At 38.9% G+C, this 21,509-nt stretch overlaps 1 protein-coding gene across 7 annotated transcripts in view; it reads right to left on the bottom strand.

Annotated features, from left to right (window-relative positions):
* TTBK2 (tau tubulin kinase 2) overlaps nucleotides 1–21,509 on the bottom strand; it is a 176,772-nt gene that overhangs the window by 32,343 nt on the left and 122,920 nt on the right. For all 7 annotated transcript variants that reach the window (XM_077880807.1, XM_077880808.1, XM_077880809.1 and 4 more), the window contains one exon: nucleotides 12,199–12,356. In XM_077880807.1, the coding sequence (XP_077736933.1) occupies nucleotides 12,199–12,356 (158 nt within the window). The remainder of the gene's footprint in view (nucleotides 1–12,198; nucleotides 12,357–21,509) is intronic.

A 21,509-nucleotide genomic window follows, 5' to 3' on the forward strand; every position in this document is an offset into this window, starting at 1 on the left:
TGCAGTCATGCTCATTCATTTACATACTGTCTGTGGCTGCTTTAGCACTAGAAAGGCAGTGGCAGTGGTGACAGAGCAGAGCCCACAGATATTTATCTGGCCTTGACAGATAAGGATTGCTGAAGAGTCAGTATTTTATTTTTTTAAAGATTTTATTTACTTATTCATGAGAGAAGAGAGAGAGAGGCAGTGACATAGGCAGAGGGAGAAGCAGGCTTCCTGCAGCAGGGAGCCCGATGTGGGACTGGATCCCAGAACTCTGGGACCACGCCCTGAGTAGGAAGCAGATGCTCAAACACTGAGCCACCCAGGCATCCCTGAAGAATCAGTATCTTAATTCAGAGGTCAGCAGATTCACTCACTTCTTAAATGGTAGGCTTAAGGGCCCTGATACTTTTCAGGCTAATATCACCTTAACCAGATTAGCAACATTAATACCATCAGTGATAGGACATATGATATCATGTAGCTCCTTTGTTAATATCATAAATCTCCCTCTAATCTCAGCTTTAAATGTGAAACAGAATAGTTTCAGGGGCATCTGGGTGGCTCAGCAGTAGAGCATCAGTCTTAAGCTCAGGGTATGATCCTGGAGACCCAGGATTGAGTCCCACATCTGGCTCCCTACATGCAGCCTACTTCTCTCTCTGCCTGTGTTTCTGCCTCTCTCTCTCTCTCTCTCTCTCTCATGAATAAATAAAATCTTAAAAAAAAAAAAAAAAACAAAGAGAGAGAGAGAGAGAGAGTAGTTTGATAGGTCTCTAAGTTTCCAGGAGGAAATGTCTTTGACATTTTTGTTCTTGGAAATTTCTAGTTCTATTGCAGTGTGGTCAGATAGTACAATACTTCTGCTTAATGGAACTACTTATATGCTTTCTTGGTGACCTAAGAACTGATCAGTTTTTATTAATGTTCCGGGGCACTTGAGGAGAAGGCACAAGCTCTATATTATCAGGGTGTAGCATTAAAAAAAAAATGCAAAACATCTATCTTACTGATTATATTTTTTGTCTATTTCTTATTCTTTGCTTGATCGGTCTTATACTGAATTACAGATTAAGATCTCCAATTACTCATGTGTTTCTAGCTATTCCTCCCTGAACCTCCTGTAGTTGTTGCTTCCTAAAAGTGACTGATGGAATTCTGGGGACTAAATATTAACAAACACTGTACTATGTTCCACTTATGAATTGCAACATTTAGCATTAAATAGTATCCTTCCATCTTTGTAACTTTTATTTGTTTTGTTTTGGCTTGAATTCTACTTGTTTGATATCAGGATCATTATTCTTTTCTATGGCTCCCATTTTTCTAGTATATCTTTGTTCATCCCTTACTAAAATATTTTTTAAGCACATCTCTTGTATATAGCATATGTATTTAACTATCTAAGCCAAATTGAAAATATTTTTCATTGATCAGTTAAGCCCTGCATATTTATTGCTATGAATATGTCTGGTCTCAACTCTGTCACAGTATTTGATAATTATATGTATTCTGCTATATTTGCTGTATTTCTTTCTCTACAAGATGGATCTTCTTTGCCCTGTCACTTCTAGACTTTTTTTCTTTCCTTTTCTGTTTGGCTGTTTGTTCTAATGGTGTAGTTTGGACATACACATTTAAAATGCTCTTTGTCTCATTTTCTTATCTCATCTTGCCACTGAGTTTCTCGGTTTTCACTAGTATTGTCTTGTTTTCCTCCTTCAGGGACTCTAATGAGTGCTACCTATCCAAATTCCATTTGTACTACTTTATCTCTAATCCTTTAAATTTGGGGGGTGTAGGGTGGGAGAGGGGCAGAGACAGAGAGAGAGAATCAAGTAGATTCCACACTAAGTGCAGAGGTGGACATGGGGCTCAATCTCACCACCCTGAGATCATGACCTGAGCCAAAATCAAGAGTCAGACATTTAATAGACTAAGCCACCCAGGTGCCCCTCTAACCCTTTTAAATGATTTTATTTTCATTTTCTTAGGGATATTTCTCCCTCTAACTTTATTCAGTGCCCTCTATTAAATTTCCATTTGAGTCTATTCTCCTTTGTACACTTAATAATTTCTTCACTTCTAAGATATCTTTTTCTTCCATTTCTTTCCCGACTTCAATCAACTCTCATTTCTTCCTCTCTCTCTTTTTACTCCTTTTCTTTTTTCTCTCATACTTGTCTCCTTTGTGGTCTATTTCTGTTCTTCGTTTTTAAATTTTCTGATTCAAGGTGGGTATCCTATCTTCAAATGCACAAGTATATTTACTTCCATTTGGGGTTTTATTTTATACTTTTCTTCTCCTTCATGGCTGCTTCTCTAAGAGGAAATTTCCTTGGTATGAGTTAGATTTTCTCTTCTGATTTTTTTCAGTAACACTTTATGGATCTTTGAAATATTTTTCTTGTTCATTTTTGTGGCATTACAGTATTTCATGAGATTTGTAGTTTAATTAGTACCCTCTTGTATCAATATAGCAAACTCCAAACAAATTAGGGGATTTTTATTTGTTTTTATGGTCAGAGAGAGACAGTATTCTCTGATTTTACAGTTTTCCTTTTTATAGGCAGCTAAATGTTAATTTCTCCTTTTGCCCTTCTGTGATTATTGATGTACTGCCATCAGTTTGAAATTGATCTTTTTTGCCAGTTCTGTGAAAGGAGATCTGAGCCTTTTCTGTATTTTCTTTTGCCAGCTAGCACTGAAGCTTTGTCAGTAAAGGGAAACTGAAGAGACACTGCAGCAGGAAAGTATTACACTCTGAGTTCCAGTGAGCAGCTTGGAAAGTTTCTCCAGCATGTGTGACTCTCCCTAGCACAAGGATCCTGCCGTATCCCAACACCTTTAACACCTGTCTCCTGCAGCACAAAGACAGCAGCAACCAACAGCCTCCCTGAGCAATCCCCACTTATCCAGAAGCTTTATGGCACAGTATCTCTGGTGAGACACAACAGCAAATAGCTTTCTATGACATCCCAGAGAGCAGATTTCCACTAAGGCACAGAGGGCAGATTTTCAGTGAATTTTACCAGGCATCAGAGTAACTTCCCTGCCACCCAGTGAGCAATGGATATACCCTTTTCCAACAAGGTCAGGACCTCAGCCCTGGGTCGGGACTGGTAGAGCTCTTCCTTGGATGCTTAATTTCAGCCCTAGCAGTAGGAGCTGTACTTTATATTTGCTATCCCTGTATCCTCTACTATTTCCTACTAGTATATCCCACATTACTCCATTTCCATGATATAATTAATAATTCCTTGTGTCACCTTCCCCTGTTCAAATTAGTACTTTCTCTCTTCTGATTGGAGCCAAACATAAATGTTTTTTCCTTCACTGCTCAACTGATAAAAGGCATTCCTCCTTTCTCTTTTATCTTCTTTCTTCCAGAAGCTATATGTTTTGAATCATGCCTATTTTTACCTCTCTGTTGTTTGTGATCTTAACTACCTGAATACTTTCTAGTAATTACATTTGTAGGATGGAATTAGTTTTTCTGGTGGTGGTTTAAGATCAACCATAAGCCCTATTGCTAATTCTTCTCCTCCTCACAGTTTTTATTGATCTGCTTCTATAGAGCCTTGGGGCAGAGTTGAGTGAGGTAGGAGTGTAAGAGAATTGGTGGTTTTTGGTTTCTCTTTTTTCTTATTTTGGAGTTAAGGCTAGGCATCCTTTGTCTTCAAATTATGTTAAGGACATGGTTTTTCTGTAGTTTTATTTTTCCTTTTTTATTATTGTCTTCTCCTTGGAGAAAACATTTGGAGGAAACTAAAACTGTCTTCACTGACTTCAGCTACCCTGAAGTCCTTATCACCTGCATTTCTACAAGTTTGAGACACATCTACTTCTAACAACAATCAAAGGAAAAGGAGCACAAAGGAATTAAACAAGAATCAAAATTTCTAGACAGGCTCCAGCTCTGTTGCTAATATTTATCTAAAGTTAGATGATTCACTCAGTCAGTATTAGGATTATCACCTCATTCATTTGTTTTTTAAAAGACAGATAGAGGGGATCCCTGGGTGGCGCAGCGGTTTAGCGCTTGCCTTTGGCCCAGGGTGCGATCCTGGAGACCCGGGATCGAATCCCACGTCGGGCTCCCGGTGCATGAAGCCTGCTTCTCACTCAGCCTATGTCTCTGCCTCTCTCAATCTCTCTCTCTCTCTCTGTGACTATCATAAATTAAAAAAATAAAAAAATAAAAGATAGTTTATTTATTTATTTGTGTATTTATTTTAGCGAGTACATTTAAACAAACCTCTGTAATGATTCTAATGTAGCTAAGACAGGATCTGCCACTTAGAACTCTCAGACTAGCTAATCAAGGATATCATCTCCAGTTATATGAGTCCATGTAAGTTTTTCTGATTCAATAAACTCTAGTAGTCCCAACTTTTAACATAAAATCAAACAATGGATTAGTGATTAGCTGTCCCAATTAGCCTCCTTTACATGATGATTTTTCCCTATTTACTTTTTTCTTTGTTAGTCAAACATTTTAAAGCAACCAGAGCAAGTAAAAATGGACCAATACAAAAAAAAAAGGACAATCCCCCAATTTATTTAATAACAAACAAAAGCAGCTGTATTTAGTGCATGTGGAGAAGAAAAGAAAACAACACAAGATGATGGAAATACACCATTACCTGTTTCTAATATACTTTTTAAGTTAAATTACTTTCTTAGAGGAAGAAGCTACATGGTTTGTTCACACTAAACTTAAAAACAGTACAGCTACGTATAAGTGTGGCTCATTCTTTCCATATATTCTTTAGAAGTAAATGCAAACCAGGGGCGCCTAGGTAGCTCAGCCAGTTAAGAGTCTGACTCTTCCTGGGATCGAGTCCCGCATCGGGCTCCCGGCATGGAGCCTGATTCTCCCTCTGTCTGTGTCTCTGCCTCTCTCTCTCTCTCTCTCTCTCTCTCTCTCGGCATCTCTCATGAATAAATAAATAAATAGATAAAATCTTAAAAAAAAAACAGTCTAACTCTTGATTTCAGCTCAGGTCAATATCGCAGGGTGCGGGACTGCTCCGTGGGGAGTCTGGTGGGATTCTGTTCCTCTCCCTCTACCCTGACCCCAGCAATCTCATTCTCTCACTGCCAAATAAATAAATAAATAAATAAATAAATAAATAAATAAATCTTAAAAAAAAAAAAAGGTAAATGCAAACAATTCCTTCTCATTTTGAAGAAAACCCATTGTAGAGGGGTGGGGCAAGATGGTGGAGGAGTAGGGTCCCCAAATCACCTGTCCCCACCAACTTACCTAGATAACTTTCAAACCATCCTGAAAAACTACGAATTTGACCAGAGATTTAAAGAGATTACAGGGCAGCCCAGGTGGCGCAGTGGTTTAGCACCACCTTCAGCCCAGGGCCTGATCCTAGAGACCAGGGATCGAGTCCCACCTTGGGCTCCCTGCATGGAGTCTGCTTCTCCCTCTACCTGTATCTCTGCCTCAATTTCTCTCTGTGTCTCTCAAAAATAAATAAATAAAATCTTAAAAAAAAATAGAGAACATCTGGAACACTACAGAGAGAAGCGTTTGCTCTTCTAACAAGGTAGGAAGGCAGGAAAAAAAAAAGAATCAAGTGGGAGAGGGGCCCCGTGAGGAGCCGGGCTAAGGGGGAGGGTGGGAGCCTCCAGGACAGGAAAGCCCAGCCCTGGAGAAACAGGAACTTTAAAAATCCATGCTGGATTCTTCCCGGACAGAAATGCACTTAGCAGGGAACTGGGGCAGAAGCCCAGGAGGGACAGTGGAGCCTCCAGTCTCCTGGGGTCCCTAGGAGAGGAAGTGAGCCCGGGGAAGAGCGTGCCACACACCGGGGGGCCAAGTTTGGTAAAGGGCTGGAGCATGCCCAGTGAGGCCTTGGGGAGCAGCTCAGGCGGCAGCTCCTGATGGAGGGGGCTGCACCCTGCTGCCTTTGGGAGCCCTGGCCTGGGAGCACAATTGCAACAGCGCAGGCCGGGGATACCAGGGCGCCGGGGGAACAGAGCCAGGATCCTGCACTACCCCTGGGACAGACAGAGGCGGGGAGGGCACAGGACAGCAAGGATGCTCCTGCAGCTGGGGTGGCCACAAGCTGTGCAGATCAGTGCCCACCACCACACCCGGAGCATCCTGGCCAGTGCAGACAGGGAAACTGCAGTAGTTACTGTGGTAGCTGACTCCAGGGTGGGGGAGCTGGCCGTTGCTAGTGTGGTTGTTCTTCCTTGTGTCACCGTGTGCCTGGGACAGAGAGAGGCCACCAGGGAACAGGAGCCTCATGGGATAAACAGCTCCCGCTGAGCCCGGCACCCAGTGGGAGGTGGGGCAGCTCCCCCAGGTGCACACACACAGCAGCCGCTCCCCCAGAAGACCAGCTGGAAGGACAGGGGAAGAGCAAGTTCTTGACTGAGAGGTGCTGGAAAGCTTCAGGGGAAGTTGAGGGATTTACAGTATATAGAACAAGAGGATACCCCTCCTTTTTTTTTCTTTGTCTTTTTCTTTTCTTTTTCCTTCTTTTTTCCAGTACAACTCGTTTTTCGCCACTCTGCACTGAGCAAAATGACTAGAAAGAAGAACTCACCACAAAAGAAAGAATCAGAAACAGTACTCTCTCCCACAGAGTTACAGAATTTGGATTACAATTCGATGTCAAAAAGCTAATTCAGAAGCACAATTATAAAGCTACTCATGGCTCTGGAAAAAAGCATAAAGGATTCAAGAGAGTTCATGACTGCAGAATTTAGATCTAATCAGGCCGAAATTAAAAATCAATTAAATGAAATGTGATCCAAACTGGAGGACCTAACGACGACGAGGGTCAATGAGGTAGAAGAAAGAGTGAGGGACACAGAAGACAAGTTGATAGCAAGGAAGGAAGCTGGGGGAAAAAAGAGAAAAACAATTAAAAGACCATGAGGAAAGGTTAAGGGAAATAAATGACAGCCTCAGAAGGAAAAATCTACGTTTAATTGGGGTTCCAGAGGGCACCGAAAGGCACAAAGGACCAGAAAGCATTTTTGAACAAATCATAGCTGAGAACTATCCTAATCTGGGGAGGGAAACAGGCATTCAGATCCAGGAGATAGAGAGACCCTCCACCCTAAAATCAATAAAAACCATTCAACACCCCGACATTTCATAGTGAAACTTGAAAATTCCAAAGATAAAGAGAAGATCCTTAAAGCAGCAAGAGACAAGAGATCCCTAACTTATATGGGGAGAAGTATTAGGTTAACAGCAGACCTCTCCACAGACACCTGACACGCCAGAAAGGGCTGGCAGGATATATTTAGGGTCCTAAATGAGAAGAACATGCAGCCAAGAATACTTTATCCAGCAAGGCTCTCATTCAGAATAGAAAGATAAAGAGCTTTCAAGAAAGGCAGAAAATGAAAGAATATGTGACAACCAAACCAGCTCTGCAAGAAATATTAAGGGAGACTCTGTAAAAGAAAGAGGAAGGCCAAAGAAATAATCCACAAAAACAGGGACTGAATAGGTATTATGATGACACTAAATTCATATTTTTCACTAGTAACTCTTAACATGAATGGGCTTAATGATCCCATCAAAAGATGCAGGGTTTCAGACTGGATAAAAAAGCAAGATTTGCTATTTACAAGAGACTCATTTTAGACCTAAGGACACCTCCAGCCTGAAAATGAAAGGTTGGAGAACCATTTACCATTCAAATGGTCCTCAAAAGAAAGCAGGGGTAGCAATCCTCATATCAGATAAAGTTTATCCCAAAGACTATAGTAAGAGATGAAGAGGGACACTGTATCATACTTAAAGGGTCTATCCAACAAGAACATCTAACAATCAAGAATATTTATGCCCCTAATGTGGGAGCTGCCAAGTATATCAATCAATTAATAACCAAAGTAAAGACACTGTTAGATAATAAAACACTAATACTGGGAGACTTCAACACGGTGCTTTCTGCAAATGACATATTCTAAGCACAACATCTTCAAAGAAATAAGAGCTTTAAATGATACACTGGACCAGATGGATTTCACAGATATTGACAAAACTTTACATCCAAATGCAACTGAACACATTCTTCTCAAGTGCACATGGAACCTTCTCCAGAACAGACCACATACTGGGTCACAAATCAGGTCTCAACCGATACCAAAAGATTGGGATTGTCCCCTGCATATTTTCAGACGATAATGCTTTGAAACTAGAACTCAATCACAAGAAGAAATTTGGAAGAAACTCAAACACATGGAGGTTAAAGAGCATCCTGCTAAAAGATGAAAGGGTCAACCAGGAAATTAGAGAAGATTAAAAAGATTCATGGACACTAATGAGAATGAAGACACAGCCGATCAAAATCTTTGGATACAGCAAAAGCAGTCCTAAGAGGGAAATACATCAAAACATAAGCATCCCTCAAAAAACTGGAAAAAACTCAAATACACAAGCTAACCTTGCACCTAAAGGAACTGAAGAAAGAACAGCAAATAAAACCTACACCCAGCAAAAGAAGAGAGTTAATAAAGATTCGAGCCGAACTCAATGAACTAGAGACCAGAAGAACTGTAGAACAGATCAACAACACCAGGAGTTAGTTCGTTGAAAGAATTAAAAGATAGGTAAATCATTAGGCAGCCTTATTAAAAATAAAAGAGAAAAGACTCAAATTAATAAAATCACAAATGAAAAAGCAGAGATCACAACCGATGTCAAGGAAATACAAACGATTTAAAAAACATATTATGAAAAAAAATAAAAAATAAAAAATAAAAAACATATTATGAGCAGCTAAACGCCAATAAATTAGGCAATACAGAAGAAATGGACGCATTTCTGAAAAACCACAAACTATCAAAACTGGAACAGGAAGCAGAAAACCTGAACAGGCCAATAACCAGGGAGGAAATTGAAGCAGTCATCAAAAACCTCCCAAGACACAAAAATCCAGGCCCAGATGGCTTTCCAGAGGAATTCTATAAAACGTTTAAAGAAGAAACAACACCTATTCTAGAAGCTGTTCTGAGAGATAGTAAGGGATGGAATACTTCCAAACTCATTCTATGAGGCCAGCATCACCTTAATTCCAAAACCAGACAAAGACCCCACCAAAAAGGAGAATTATAGACCAATATCCCTGATGAACATGGATGCAAAAATTCTCAACAAGATACTAGCCAATAGGATCCAACAATACATTAAGAAGATTATTCACCATGACCAAGTGGGATTTATCCCCGGATGCAAGGCTGGTTCAACACTCGTAAAGCAATCAACGTGATAGGTCATATCAACAAGAGAAAAAACAAGAACCATATGATCCTCTCATTAGATGCAGGGAATGCATTTGACAAAATACAGCATCCATTCCTGACCAAAACTCTTCAGAGTGTAGGGATAGAGGGAACATTCCTCAGTATCTTAAAAGCCACCTACAAAAAGCCCACAGCAAATATCATTCTCAATGGGGAAACACTGGGAGCCTTTCCCCTAAGGTCAGGAACACCACAGGGATGTCCACTCTCACCACTGCTATTTAACATAGTACTAGAAGTCCTAGCCTCAGCAATCAGGCAACAAAAAGAATAAAAGGCATTCAAATTGGCAAAGAAGAAGTCAAACTCTACTTCTTTGCAGATGACATGATACTGTACATAGAAAACCCAAAAAACTCCACCCCAAGATTGCTAGAATTCATACAGCAATTTGGCAGTGTGGCAGGATACAAAATCAATACCCAGAAATCAGTGGCATTTCTATATACTAACAATGAGACTGAAGAAAGAGAAATTAAGGAGCCAATCCCATTTACAATTGCACCCAAAAGCATAAGATACCTAGGAATAAACCTAACCAAAGAGGTAAAGGATCTATACCCTAAAACCACAGAACACTTCTGAAAGAAATTGAGGAAGACACAAAGAGATGGAAAAATATTCCTTGCTCATGGATTGGCAGAATTAATAGTGTGAAAATGTCAATGCTACCCAGGGCAATTTACACATTTAATACAATCCCTATCAAAATACCATGGACTTTCTTCAGAGAGTTGGCACAAGTCATCTTAAAATTGTCAGGAATCAGAAAAGACCCCGAATAGCCAGGGGAATACTGAAAAAGAAAACCAGAGCCGGGGACATCACAATGCCGGATTTCAAGTTGTACTATAAAGCTGTGATCATCAAACTGTGGTACTGGCGCAAAAATAGACATACAGATCAATGGAACAAAAGAGAGAATCCAGAAATGGGCCCTTAACTCTATGGTCAACTAATATTCGACAAAGCAGGAAAGACTATCCACTGGAAAAAAGGACAGTCTCTTCAATAAATGGTGCTGGGAAAATTGGACAGTCAAGCGCAGAAGAATGAAACTAGAACATTCTCTTACACTATACACAAAGATAAACTCAAAATGGATGAAAGATCTAAATGTGAGACAAGAATCCATCAACATCCTAGAGGAGAACACAGGCAACACCCTTTATGAACTTGGCCACAGCAACTTCTTGCAGGATACATCTATGAAGGCAAGGGAAACAAAAGCAAAAATGAACTATTGGGACTTAAGATTAAAAGCTTCTGCACAACTGCTGGGGATTTACCCCAAAGATTCAGATGCAATGAAACGCCGGGACACCTGCAGCCCGATGTTTCTAGCAGCAATGTCCACAATAGCCAAACTGTGGAAGGAGCCTCGGTGTCCATCGAAAGATGAATGGATAAAGAAGATGTGGTTTATGTATACAATGGAATATTACTCAGCCATTAGAAATGACAAATACCCACCATTTGCTTCAACGTGGATGGAACTGGAGGGTATTATGCTGAGTGAAGTAAGTCAGTCGGAGAAGGACAAACATTATATGTTCTCATTCATTTGGGGAATATAAATAATAGTGAAAGGGAATATAAGGGAAGGGAGAAGAAATGTGTGGGAAATATCAGAAAGGGAGACAGAACATATAGACTCCTAACTCTGGGAAACGAACTAGGGGTGGTGGAAGGGGAGGAGGGCAGGGGCTGGGGGTGAGTAGGTGATGGGCACTGAGGGGAACACTTGACGGGATGAGCACTGGGTGTTATTCTGAATGTTGGTAAATTGAACACCAATAAAAAATTAATTTATTAAAAAAATAAAAGATAAAAAATAAAAATAAAAATAAAAATAAATAAATAAAAGCTTCTGCACAGCAAAAGAAACAGTCAACAAAACTAAAAGACAACCTACAGAATGGGAGAAAATATTCGCAAATGACCTATCAGATAAAGGGCTAGTATCCAAGATCTATAAAGAACTTATTAAACTCAACAGTAAAGAAACAAATAATCCAATCATGAAATGGGCAAAAGACACGACAGAAACTTCACAGAGGAAGACATAGACATGGCCAACAAGCACATGAGAAAATACTCCGCATCCCTTGCCATCAGGGAATACAAATCAGAACCACAATGCGATACCACCTCACACCAGTTAGAATGGCGAAAATTAACAAGACAGGAAACAACAAATGTTGGAGAGGATGTGGAGAAAGGGGAACCATCTTGCACTGTTGGTGGGAATGTGAACTGGTGCAGTCACTCTGGAAAACTGTGTGGAGGTTCTTCAAAGAGTTAAAAATAGATCTGCCCTATGACCCAGCAATTGCAGTGCTAGAGATTTACCCCAAAGATTACAGATGCAGTAAAACACCGGGACACCTGCACCCCAATGTTTATAGCAGCAATGTCCACTATAGCCAAACTGTAGAAGGAGTCTCATTGTCCATCGAAAGATGAATAGATATAGAAGATGTGGTCTATGTATACAATGGAATATTACTCAGTCATTAGAAATGACAAATACCCACCATTTGCTTCAATGTGGATGGAACTGGAGGGTATTATGCTGAGTGAAGTAAGTCAATCGGAGAAGGACAAACATTATATGTTGGCAAATCAATCTCCAATAAAAAAATATACAAAAAAAAAAGAAAAGAAAACCCATTGCAAATCTGACATCAACAAGTCGTACAAGTGCAAAACTCTCATTTCAAAGTATGATCTACAAATACTTTCCTAGAAAAGTAAATCTGAACAAAGACATATGTAAAAGCAATGTTAATTCAAGGAAATCCATAGGCTTTCTCCTATCTCAGCATTCTGTCATCTGAAAGAATGTGGAAGAAATAAAAAGATATTTCTGTGAATATAGTGCACCTAAGTAAGCCACTGCTAAACAATCTGTGTAGGACATACCCAATTGCTGCTGGGGTCAAGCGAGTGTGCAACTGAGGGGTGGTAGAAGTAGTGGTGGTTGTTAGGGAGCCATCAGTTCCAGTCTTCTCCCAGTCAAAAGGGTCACTCTCAATTACTCCAAAGGTTTTGATGCTGTTGTCAAACACGGATGTCAGAAGCTAAACCATAAAGAAAAAGACTAGAGTAAGCTGACAATAAACACTGTCATTTTATTAAGAGAAAGCAGCCAGATTCACAAATTAGTTTCGTAATAGGATTCAAAAAAAAAAAAAACAGGTGGTACAAATAGGGGAATATGAATAAGGACTATATGTGGATGATGATATTGAATTAATACTGATTTTTTCTCAGTTGAGGTACTGATTTGTAGTTATGTAGGAGAATGTCTGCTTTCATAAGATACATAATAAAGCTTCTTATCTAAAATATACTTTCAGATGGTTTAGCAAAAGGAAATTTGTGTTGCATGTGAAAATGTGTACTTAGCTTCAACCATCTATGTGATCAATTTTTTTTTGTCAAAAAGGAGTATTTTTATTTGGTTTGGCTTAAATAATTGAGCAGTGTTAACAGCTGTTATATCTAGATTAAGAGTTATAGAGAAGTTCATTGTGCTTTCTTACCATTTGGGGGCAGGTTTGAAAAATTCCTCAACTGTATGTGGTGTGGGTATATAAACACAAATTATCACAAAGAAATCTCTTTATTTGGTTTATTTCAAATATCTCATTTTTTGTCTTTATTAAAAAAATTTTTTTAAAGTAATCTCTCCACCCAACATGGGGTTTGAACTCAAAACCCCAAGATCAAGAGTTGCATGCTCTGCAGACTGGGCCAACCAAACACCCTGCATTTTTAGGTCTTTAAATTCCAAAACTCTGATGTGATCTAGATAATGATCTCACAAAAACTGCCCTTTACTGTTTCTGATTTTTAATTTTATGTTTATGGCTTCATTCTCTCCCCATCATTTCTCTTATCCTATTAGTGTCCAAGAATAAAGAATGATTTCTATTTCTGTCCTGAGCCATTGGGTATGGTGGTGCCATTTATTGAAATGTAAAGCAGAGAGTTTGAAGACTGGGATACTGGAAGTTTTAGGGAGGTTAGGGAGGAATAGGGTATATTACAAACTTGAGAGTCATCAGCATATAGATATGAATAGGTATTTAAAGCCATAGGACCAGATATCATCTAAGGAGAGTAGGCAGCATAGAGGTCCAACAGGAAAGGACTAAGGCATTCCAACATTTAGTTGGAAAGAAGACTCACTAAAGGAAACCAAGGATGAGTGTCCAGTGAGACAGAAAAACCAAGTATGTGCTGTTTTAGATGTCTACTGAAGAAAACATCTCACCAAGAAGGTGGCCAAAAGCTATCATTTGTAGATTTATGGTTATTTCTGATTATTTAATTGGTTTCTCTCTTTCACGGAGACTGTAAGCTCCAAGAGTCTGGCATATGTCTGATCTTGTTCATCATACTACCTAACACAATATCTTATGTATGAGTGCAGTGTTGTGATTTATAAGAAGTACGTTTGGTTAGTCGCATGATCAAAATATATTTCTTATATATGTTTGATCTTTGTCCACAATTTCTGGCTCACAGTCCCCAAACCCTTGAAATTTCCTGAGAAAAGAACAATAGGAGTATCTTTTGTTATAATATTTGATCTATAGTCCTCAGGTCCTGAAATCACTTCAGAGCCATAAAGTTGAAATGGCTCTCTTATTCATAACAAGCCCCTTTCCATCACCACTGGATTTTAGTCAATGAGGTGACTTTTGGAAAGCACCTATGGATAGGGGCTGGTCACTAGAGGAACCAACCATGTTATTAGAGAATTGGAACTTTCAGTCCTATCCTCTGGCCTTCCGGAAAGAGGAGAGGGGCTACAAGTTGAATCAGTCACCAATAGAGAATGATTTAACCAATCACGCCTACATAATGAAGTCTCCATAAAAACCCAAAAAGATGGGGTTTGGAGAGTTCCTGGTTCATAAACATAATGAAGGTGCTGAGAGAGTGGTGCCTGCAGAGAGGGCCTGGAGGCTCCACACCCTTTTCTCACACCTTGCTCTATGCATCTTTTCCATCTGGATGTTTTGGAGTTATATCCTTTGTATTAAATAAATCAGTAATCTAATGAGAAAACTGGTTTCCCAAGTTCCGTGAGCCACTCCAACAAATTAATCAAACTCATGGAAGAGGTCATGGGAACCTCTCAATTATAGTCACAGGTCAGTCAGAAGTACAGGTGACAGGACTTTCAATTGGCATTTGAAGTAGAGAGGGCAGTCTTTGGAGAGTGAGTCCTTAACCTGTAGAATTTGATACCATCTATCTCTGGGTAGATAGTGTCAAACGTGAGTTGCACTGTAGGACACCCAGCTGGTGTCCAGAGAATTGCTAGGTGGTAGTGGAGATGATGGGGAGTCCATGTTGGAATTATGAGTGCAGAACCTTTAAACAGTTACCCTAAAAACATTGAGAATATTTTTGATGATATTTACTGAAAGATTCCCAAAGAAAAAAATAATAAATGGAGACAAGGAAACTAAAAAGATAAAAGGAATTGGAAAAGGCGTGGTTATAAAACCTGGGATTTTTTTTGTTGACTTAAGTTACCTATGTTATAGCTTAGACTTCCCCAAACTGTCAAAGTTAGAGGGCTATAGAGAAAACAGAAGAGAGGAGTCAGCTACTGTGGGTAGCTCAGTCAGTTAAGCATCTGCCTTCAGCTCAGGCCATGATTCCAGGGTTCTGGGATCAAGCCCCACATCAGGCTCCCTGCTCAGCAGGGAGTCTGCTTCTCCCTCTGCCCCTCACCCTACTCATGCTGTCTCTCTCTCAATAAATAAAATCTTTAAACACACACACATACACAGAAGAAAGGAAGACATATTGAGACAGCATAAAGGAACAGAAGTGGCAGACTTTGTAGTTCTCTTCTGACTTTGGAAATGGTGGTTCTCAAAGAGCGAACTGCATGCTTCCTGAGAGATGGAGTCTCTATTCATGAGGCAGCAGCCTGCCTTGCTGAGTGAGCACTTAGACCACTACTGCATTTATAGTGCCCGTACTAGGCTGCCAAGGGAATAACCTGAAACAGTTTTTATGCCAGATGTCCTTTTACCATGAATTATATTCTTGTATTTATCATAGTATTATTGTATGTCTTAGAAAATGTAGCATATGCCATTGGGCCTCAGATTTAAAAATCTGTTACTAAGACGGTGATACCAGAGACCAGCAGCAGGAGGCAGAACGATAGAAGGCAAGAACAACAGAAAGAGAAACCTTTCCTGGTCCTCTAATTTATGGGAGGTTTCCCCCTTGTTATTCTTTAGCCCAATCTCTGATTTTTTTGCTTCCTAACAGCCCAGCTATGTCTTCTGAGCAATTTAACTCCAATGCCATCAGCCAGGGGAATCCTAAAACAGCTAAGTTTCTCAAATCAAGAGGCAAGCCTGCTGCATTTTGATGTAATCTCTGTTTATACAGTCCCATTTCTAAACCTGGAAAGAATATTAACAAGATTAATAAGTATAGTCAGCTTTGGATTTCCTCTCTATCATATCCTCTGATTTTAGCAATGTTGTGGCACTGTACGAACTAGCTGATATACACATTTTAGTTTCAGGCTCACCAACACTGTGGATATTTATAGGTTTTATTAGTCTTCTCAATTTGCTAAAAATGCTTAACATAACACTCTAATAAAGGTACTTTTATGTTCTTATGTCAGGATCACATGATTCTATTAATTACTAACAATGATTTTAGTCTTTCTTCATATAACTTTTTAGTTCTTTCACTGTATTTTTATTAATCAGTCATGTTAGTATTTATTTTACAGTGGCTGTTGTGTTTGTGGCCACCTCTCCAAAGAAGGCAAGATAGTGAAAAATGGAAAGAGCTTGAGCTTTTTTGAATGAGTCAGAAATTGGTTTCATACACCACTTCCAGCACCACTAGTTTTCCTGGGCAACAGGTCTAAACTACATCTCCATAAAATGGGACTAATAACACTACCCAGTTATTACTGTGACACTGTTGGGTATTATTACTGTGACACTACTGTGCAAAAGTACCAAGAGTTCTTCTTTATCCAATCTGATGCTGTTAGTTTCCCCTTAACTAGTAACTGTGTCACCTACCAGTGGAGTCTTGTGGTGGAATTCAAGGCTAAGATTTTCCTACGTACTCCTCAGAGTCATGTTCCTTTCTCAAAACACTTTGAAAAGGATTGTTTATATTATAAGGTGGCCACAACAGAATTGAATGTTTTTGATCACTATCTACATTTCTGAAAATGTTGGCCCAGCATTTTTTAAAAATCTGAAATAAAGATTCATAGAAAATTACAAAAATAGTACAAAGAAATCCCCTTCACTCAGTGTGCTCTAATAGTAACATCTTAAATAGCTAGAGTACAATATCAAAATCAGGAAAATGTCATAGGTACAATCCACAGAGCTTATTAGATTTCACCAGTTACACATGCACTCATGCATATGTTTCTGTGTGCCTGTATATAAATCTATAGAATTTTATTAACCTGAGGAGAGTCAGAGCCCAGCATCTTTTTGTCTCTTACAGTTGCTATATTCTTTCAGAATCTAATAATAAAAACAATATCCATTATAAGATCTCTTTCAATCTTGGCTATAATTCTGATAGCTTTACCTAGTTTAGTTTAACATATAGAAAACAGTATTTATGCACTTACAAGTTGATTTTTCTTAGATTTCCTGAGTAGGAGACTATCAGACAATCTAAGACTCGGTTCAATTTTTCCTTACATTTGTTGAAAATTTAAGTGTCAGGCATAGTGCGAGGATGGTGTGAGATAAAAAAAAAAGAAGACATGGTTGTACCTCCAGGACATAAAAGCAAGCTGGGAAGACACATTCATACATAAATATTAAGTACTGATAAACTTGGATGTAATTTCCCAAAACACCGTTAACAGTATCCAAAAGCAAGTGTCAGCCATTATTCTAATTGAGACATGCATAAATAAAAGATTCCTAGTAGAGAACAAAAAAGCTCTTCTCTGCATCTGCTATCAGAGGGAGCACTAGCAGGCTCCTGGATGAGGTACTGGTCATGTGCAACTTGTTAAGATAGTAAGGTTTTCTGGCAAGAAACTCTGATTTTTGGGACACCTGCATGGCTCAGCGGTTGAACGTCTGCCTTCAGCTAGCTAAGGTTGTGATCCTGGAGTCCTGGGATTGAGTCCCACATTGGGCTTCCTGCATGGGCCTGCTTCTCCCTCTGCCTATGTCTCTGCCTCTCTCTCTTTCTGTCTCTCATGAATAAATGAATAAAATCTTGAAAAAAAAAAACTCTGATTTTTAAATATTTACAAAGCAGAGACATTCAAAATGAAAGTGGCTTTGTAAAGCAGCATCATAATAACAATTAGATTATAAAATATATTCACTTTAGACTTGGCTCAGAACATATAAGATATAATGTTATTTGACCTTTGATGTAGTTAAGAAACCAGTCATGCTAAATATTGGTGGGTTTTTTTTTTTTCTTTTTTGCTTGTTGATGGAGGAAATTTGTTGTTTTCATCTACATGGTTGTCCAATGAGGATTTTTTTTTCCTATGAGGAATTTAAAATTTTGAAAAGAACAGTAATTAAACTCAAATTCACAAATGGATACCAAACTGTAAAATTAGCCATATGGACAGCATTAGTTCACAAGAGCATTCAGATTCAGAGTAGAGTAATTTTTCTCAAAATGAAGTCCATAGCACGGCTCTGTGAGGGAGAGACAGAGCTCAGATCTTTTTGGAACCTGATGTCACACTGATACTAGTCATCAGAACACAGCAGTCACACCAACATCTTTCTCCTCTCTACCTATCTTCTTCTCCCACTCATTGCTTATGAAATACCAGAGAGCAAGAAAGAACCAGATTATTTATGGAATCTGTGAAGCAAAAAAAAAAAGTTTAACCTGCTCTCTCTCTTCCAAAATTAGCAAAATTACTATACTTTATTTTGTTATTAGGTGACAAAAACACAGAGAAGCCACTAGGAGAATGTCCAAATGAAAAACATGAGAATAATTTGTTAATGTAAATTTAATTAATTATAAATCTAAGTTTCAAACTTAAGCTACTGAACACAATAGTCTTCTTTAGATTACAGACATAACTAAGTGGTAGGTGTGATAAAAATTGTTTTGCTTGCTAAACTCTTTTGCTCCCATGCAATCCCTATCAATAAAAAAATTTGCACCTACGGCAGGAAAGTTGGAACATTTTCCAGCTCGTCCTGAATTTAGCATTACAGGTTTGATTTCACTGTTTTATTACAAGTAATACAAACTCTGTTCATAAATACGTATGAAATATATATATAAGAACATATTCCAAAGCACCTTGTATACAGTGTATTTTCTCCATTTGTTAGAGTATATAGTTATTAACACAAATAGCCATATAGGAAAGGTGAGACGTTCACCCACCTAAGGTCTCTAAGGAACCAAGACTGTATGCTGCCTCTCTGCTTTCTATGTTGTTCATATCTTATACAAAAGCTGCCATTTCACACAGAAATAGTTATTGTGTATGAATAAGTTCACTGTGCTGCTAATAGTCTTTTGACTGGGAAAACTGACAACACTGTAGGATGTAAAAATTCCTTCAACAGAAAAGTCTATGTGTTGTACTTTGTAGATAAAAACGATAAACCAATATACATAATTTTTACAGGCACAGCTCAGAGATATTGTATTTGGGTTCCAGACCACTGCAATAAAGCAAATATCACAATAAAGTGAGTCAAATTAATTTGGCTTTCCAGTCCATATAAAAGTTATGTTTATACCATACACTATTAAGCATACAATAGTATTATATCTATAAAAAACAATGTATATATGCCTTAATTAAAAATATTTTATTGCTAAAATCTCAGCTTTCAGTAAGTGGTAATCTTTTTGCTGGTAGAGGGTCTTGCCTTGATGCTGATGGCTGCTGACTACTCAGGGTGGTGGTTATTGAACACAGGGGTGGCTGTGGCAATTTCTTAAAATAAGACAACAATGAAGCCGGCCACGTTGATTGGACTATTCCTTTCACAAGTGATTTCTCTGTTCCATGTGATCCTGTTTGATAACATATTACCTACAGAAATTCTTTCAAAACTGGAGTCCATCCTCTCAAACCCTGTCATAGCTTTATCAACTAAGTTTATGGGATATTCTAAACCATTCATTGTCATTTCACCAGCCTTCACAGCATTATCACAAGGATTATATTCCACTTCAAGAAACCACTTTCTTTGTTCATCCATTATAGTTTGATCATGAGATCACAGCATTCAGTCACGTCTCCAAGCTCCACTTCTCATCCTAGGTCTCTTGCTATTCTCACCACATATGCAGTTACTTCCTCCACTCAAGTCCTGAACCCTCCACCCCCTCAAAGTCATCCATGACAGCTGGAATCAACTTCCCCCAGCTCCTGTTAGTGATAATATTTTGACTTCTTCCCTTGGAATCATCAATGTCTTTAATGGCATCTAGAATGGTGAGTCCTTTCCAGCAAGTTTTTAATTTAGTTTGCCCAGATCCATCAGAGGAATCATTATCTACAGCAGCTTTTGCCTTACAAAATGTATTTATTAAATAGTAAGACTTGAAAGTTGAAACGACATCTTGAACCATGGGTTGCAGAATGGATACTATGTTAACAGCATGAAAACAACATTAATCTCATTTACTTCTCCAACAGAGCTCTTGAGTGACCTGGTGCACTGTCAGTGAGCATATTCTGAAAGGTATCTTTTTTTTCTGAGCAGTAGGTCCTAACAGTAGGCTTAAAATATTTAGTAAACCATGTTGTTAACAGATGTGCTATCATCTGGGTATTGTCTCATTTATAGAGCACATGCAGAGCAGATTTAGCACAATCTTAAGGGCCCTAGGATTTTCAGAATGGCAAATGAACACTGGTTTCAACTTCAAGTCACCAGCTGCAGTAACTTCTGACAAAAGAGTGAAGCTGTCCTTTGAAACTTTGAAGCCAGGCACTGACTTCTAACTATGAAAATCCTAGACGCTCTTCTTCAAATAGAAGACTGTTTTGTCTACCTTGAAAATCTGTTGTTTAGTGAAATAGCCACCTTCAGAAGCTAGATATTCTGGATAACTTGCTGCATCACCTTATACTTTTATGTTATAGTGAAAGCTTCTTTACTTAAACCTTATGAACCAACCTCTCCTAGCTTCAAACTTTTCTTTGGAAACTTCCTCATGTCTCTCAGCCTTCATAAAGAGAGTAAGGATCTTGCTCTGGATTAGGCTTTGGCTTAAGGGAATGTTATGGCTGGTTTGATCTTCTGTTCAGACCATTAAAACTTTCTCCATATCAGCCGTAAGGCTCTTCTGCTTTCTAATCATTCACGTGTTCAGTGGAGTAGGACTTCTAATTTCCTTCAAGAACTTTCAATCCAATCATGAAATGGGCAAAAGACATGAACAGAAATCTCACAGAGGAAGACATAGACATGGCCAACAAGCACATGAGAAAATGCTCCGCATCCCTTGCCATCAGGGAAATACAAATCAAAACCACAATGAGATACCACCTCACACCAGTGAGAATGGGGAAAATTAACAAGACAGGAAACAACAAATCTTGGAGAGGATGTGGAGAAAGGGGAACCCTCTTACACTGTTGGTGTGAATGTGAACCTCGGTGTCCATTGAAAGATGAATGGATATAGAAGATGTGGTCTATGTATACAATGGAATATTACTCAGCCATTAGAAACGACAAATACCCACGATTTGCTTCGACGTGGACAGAACTGGAGGGCATTATGTTGAGTGAAGTAAGTCAGTCGGAGAAGGACAAACATTTTATGGTCTCATTCGTTTGGGGAATATAAAAAAATAGTGAAAGGGAATAAAGGGGAAAGGAGAAAAAATGAGTGGGAAATATCAGAAAGGGAGACAGAACATGAGAGACTCCTAACTCTGGGAAACGAACAAGGGGTGGTGGAAAGGAAGGTGGGCGGGGGGTGGGGGTGACTGGGTGATGGGCACTGAGGGGGGCACTTGATGGGATGGGCACTGGGTGTTATGCTATATGTTGGCAAATTGAACTCCAATAAAAAATATTTTAAAAAAAAAGAACTTTCCCTTTGCATTCACAACCTAATTGTTCAGCACAAGAGGCCTACCTTGGCTTTTGGCATGCCTTCCTCACTAAGCTTTAATCATTTCCAGCTTTCGCTTTAAGGTGAGAGATATGCAACTCTTTCTTTCACTTGAACACT

Source organism: Canis aureus, chromosome 32 (assembly GCF_053574225.1).
Source record: "Canis aureus isolate CA01 chromosome 32, VMU_Caureus_v.1.0, whole genome shotgun sequence".
NCBI lineage: Eukaryota > Metazoa > Chordata > Mammalia > Carnivora > Canidae > Canis > Canis aureus.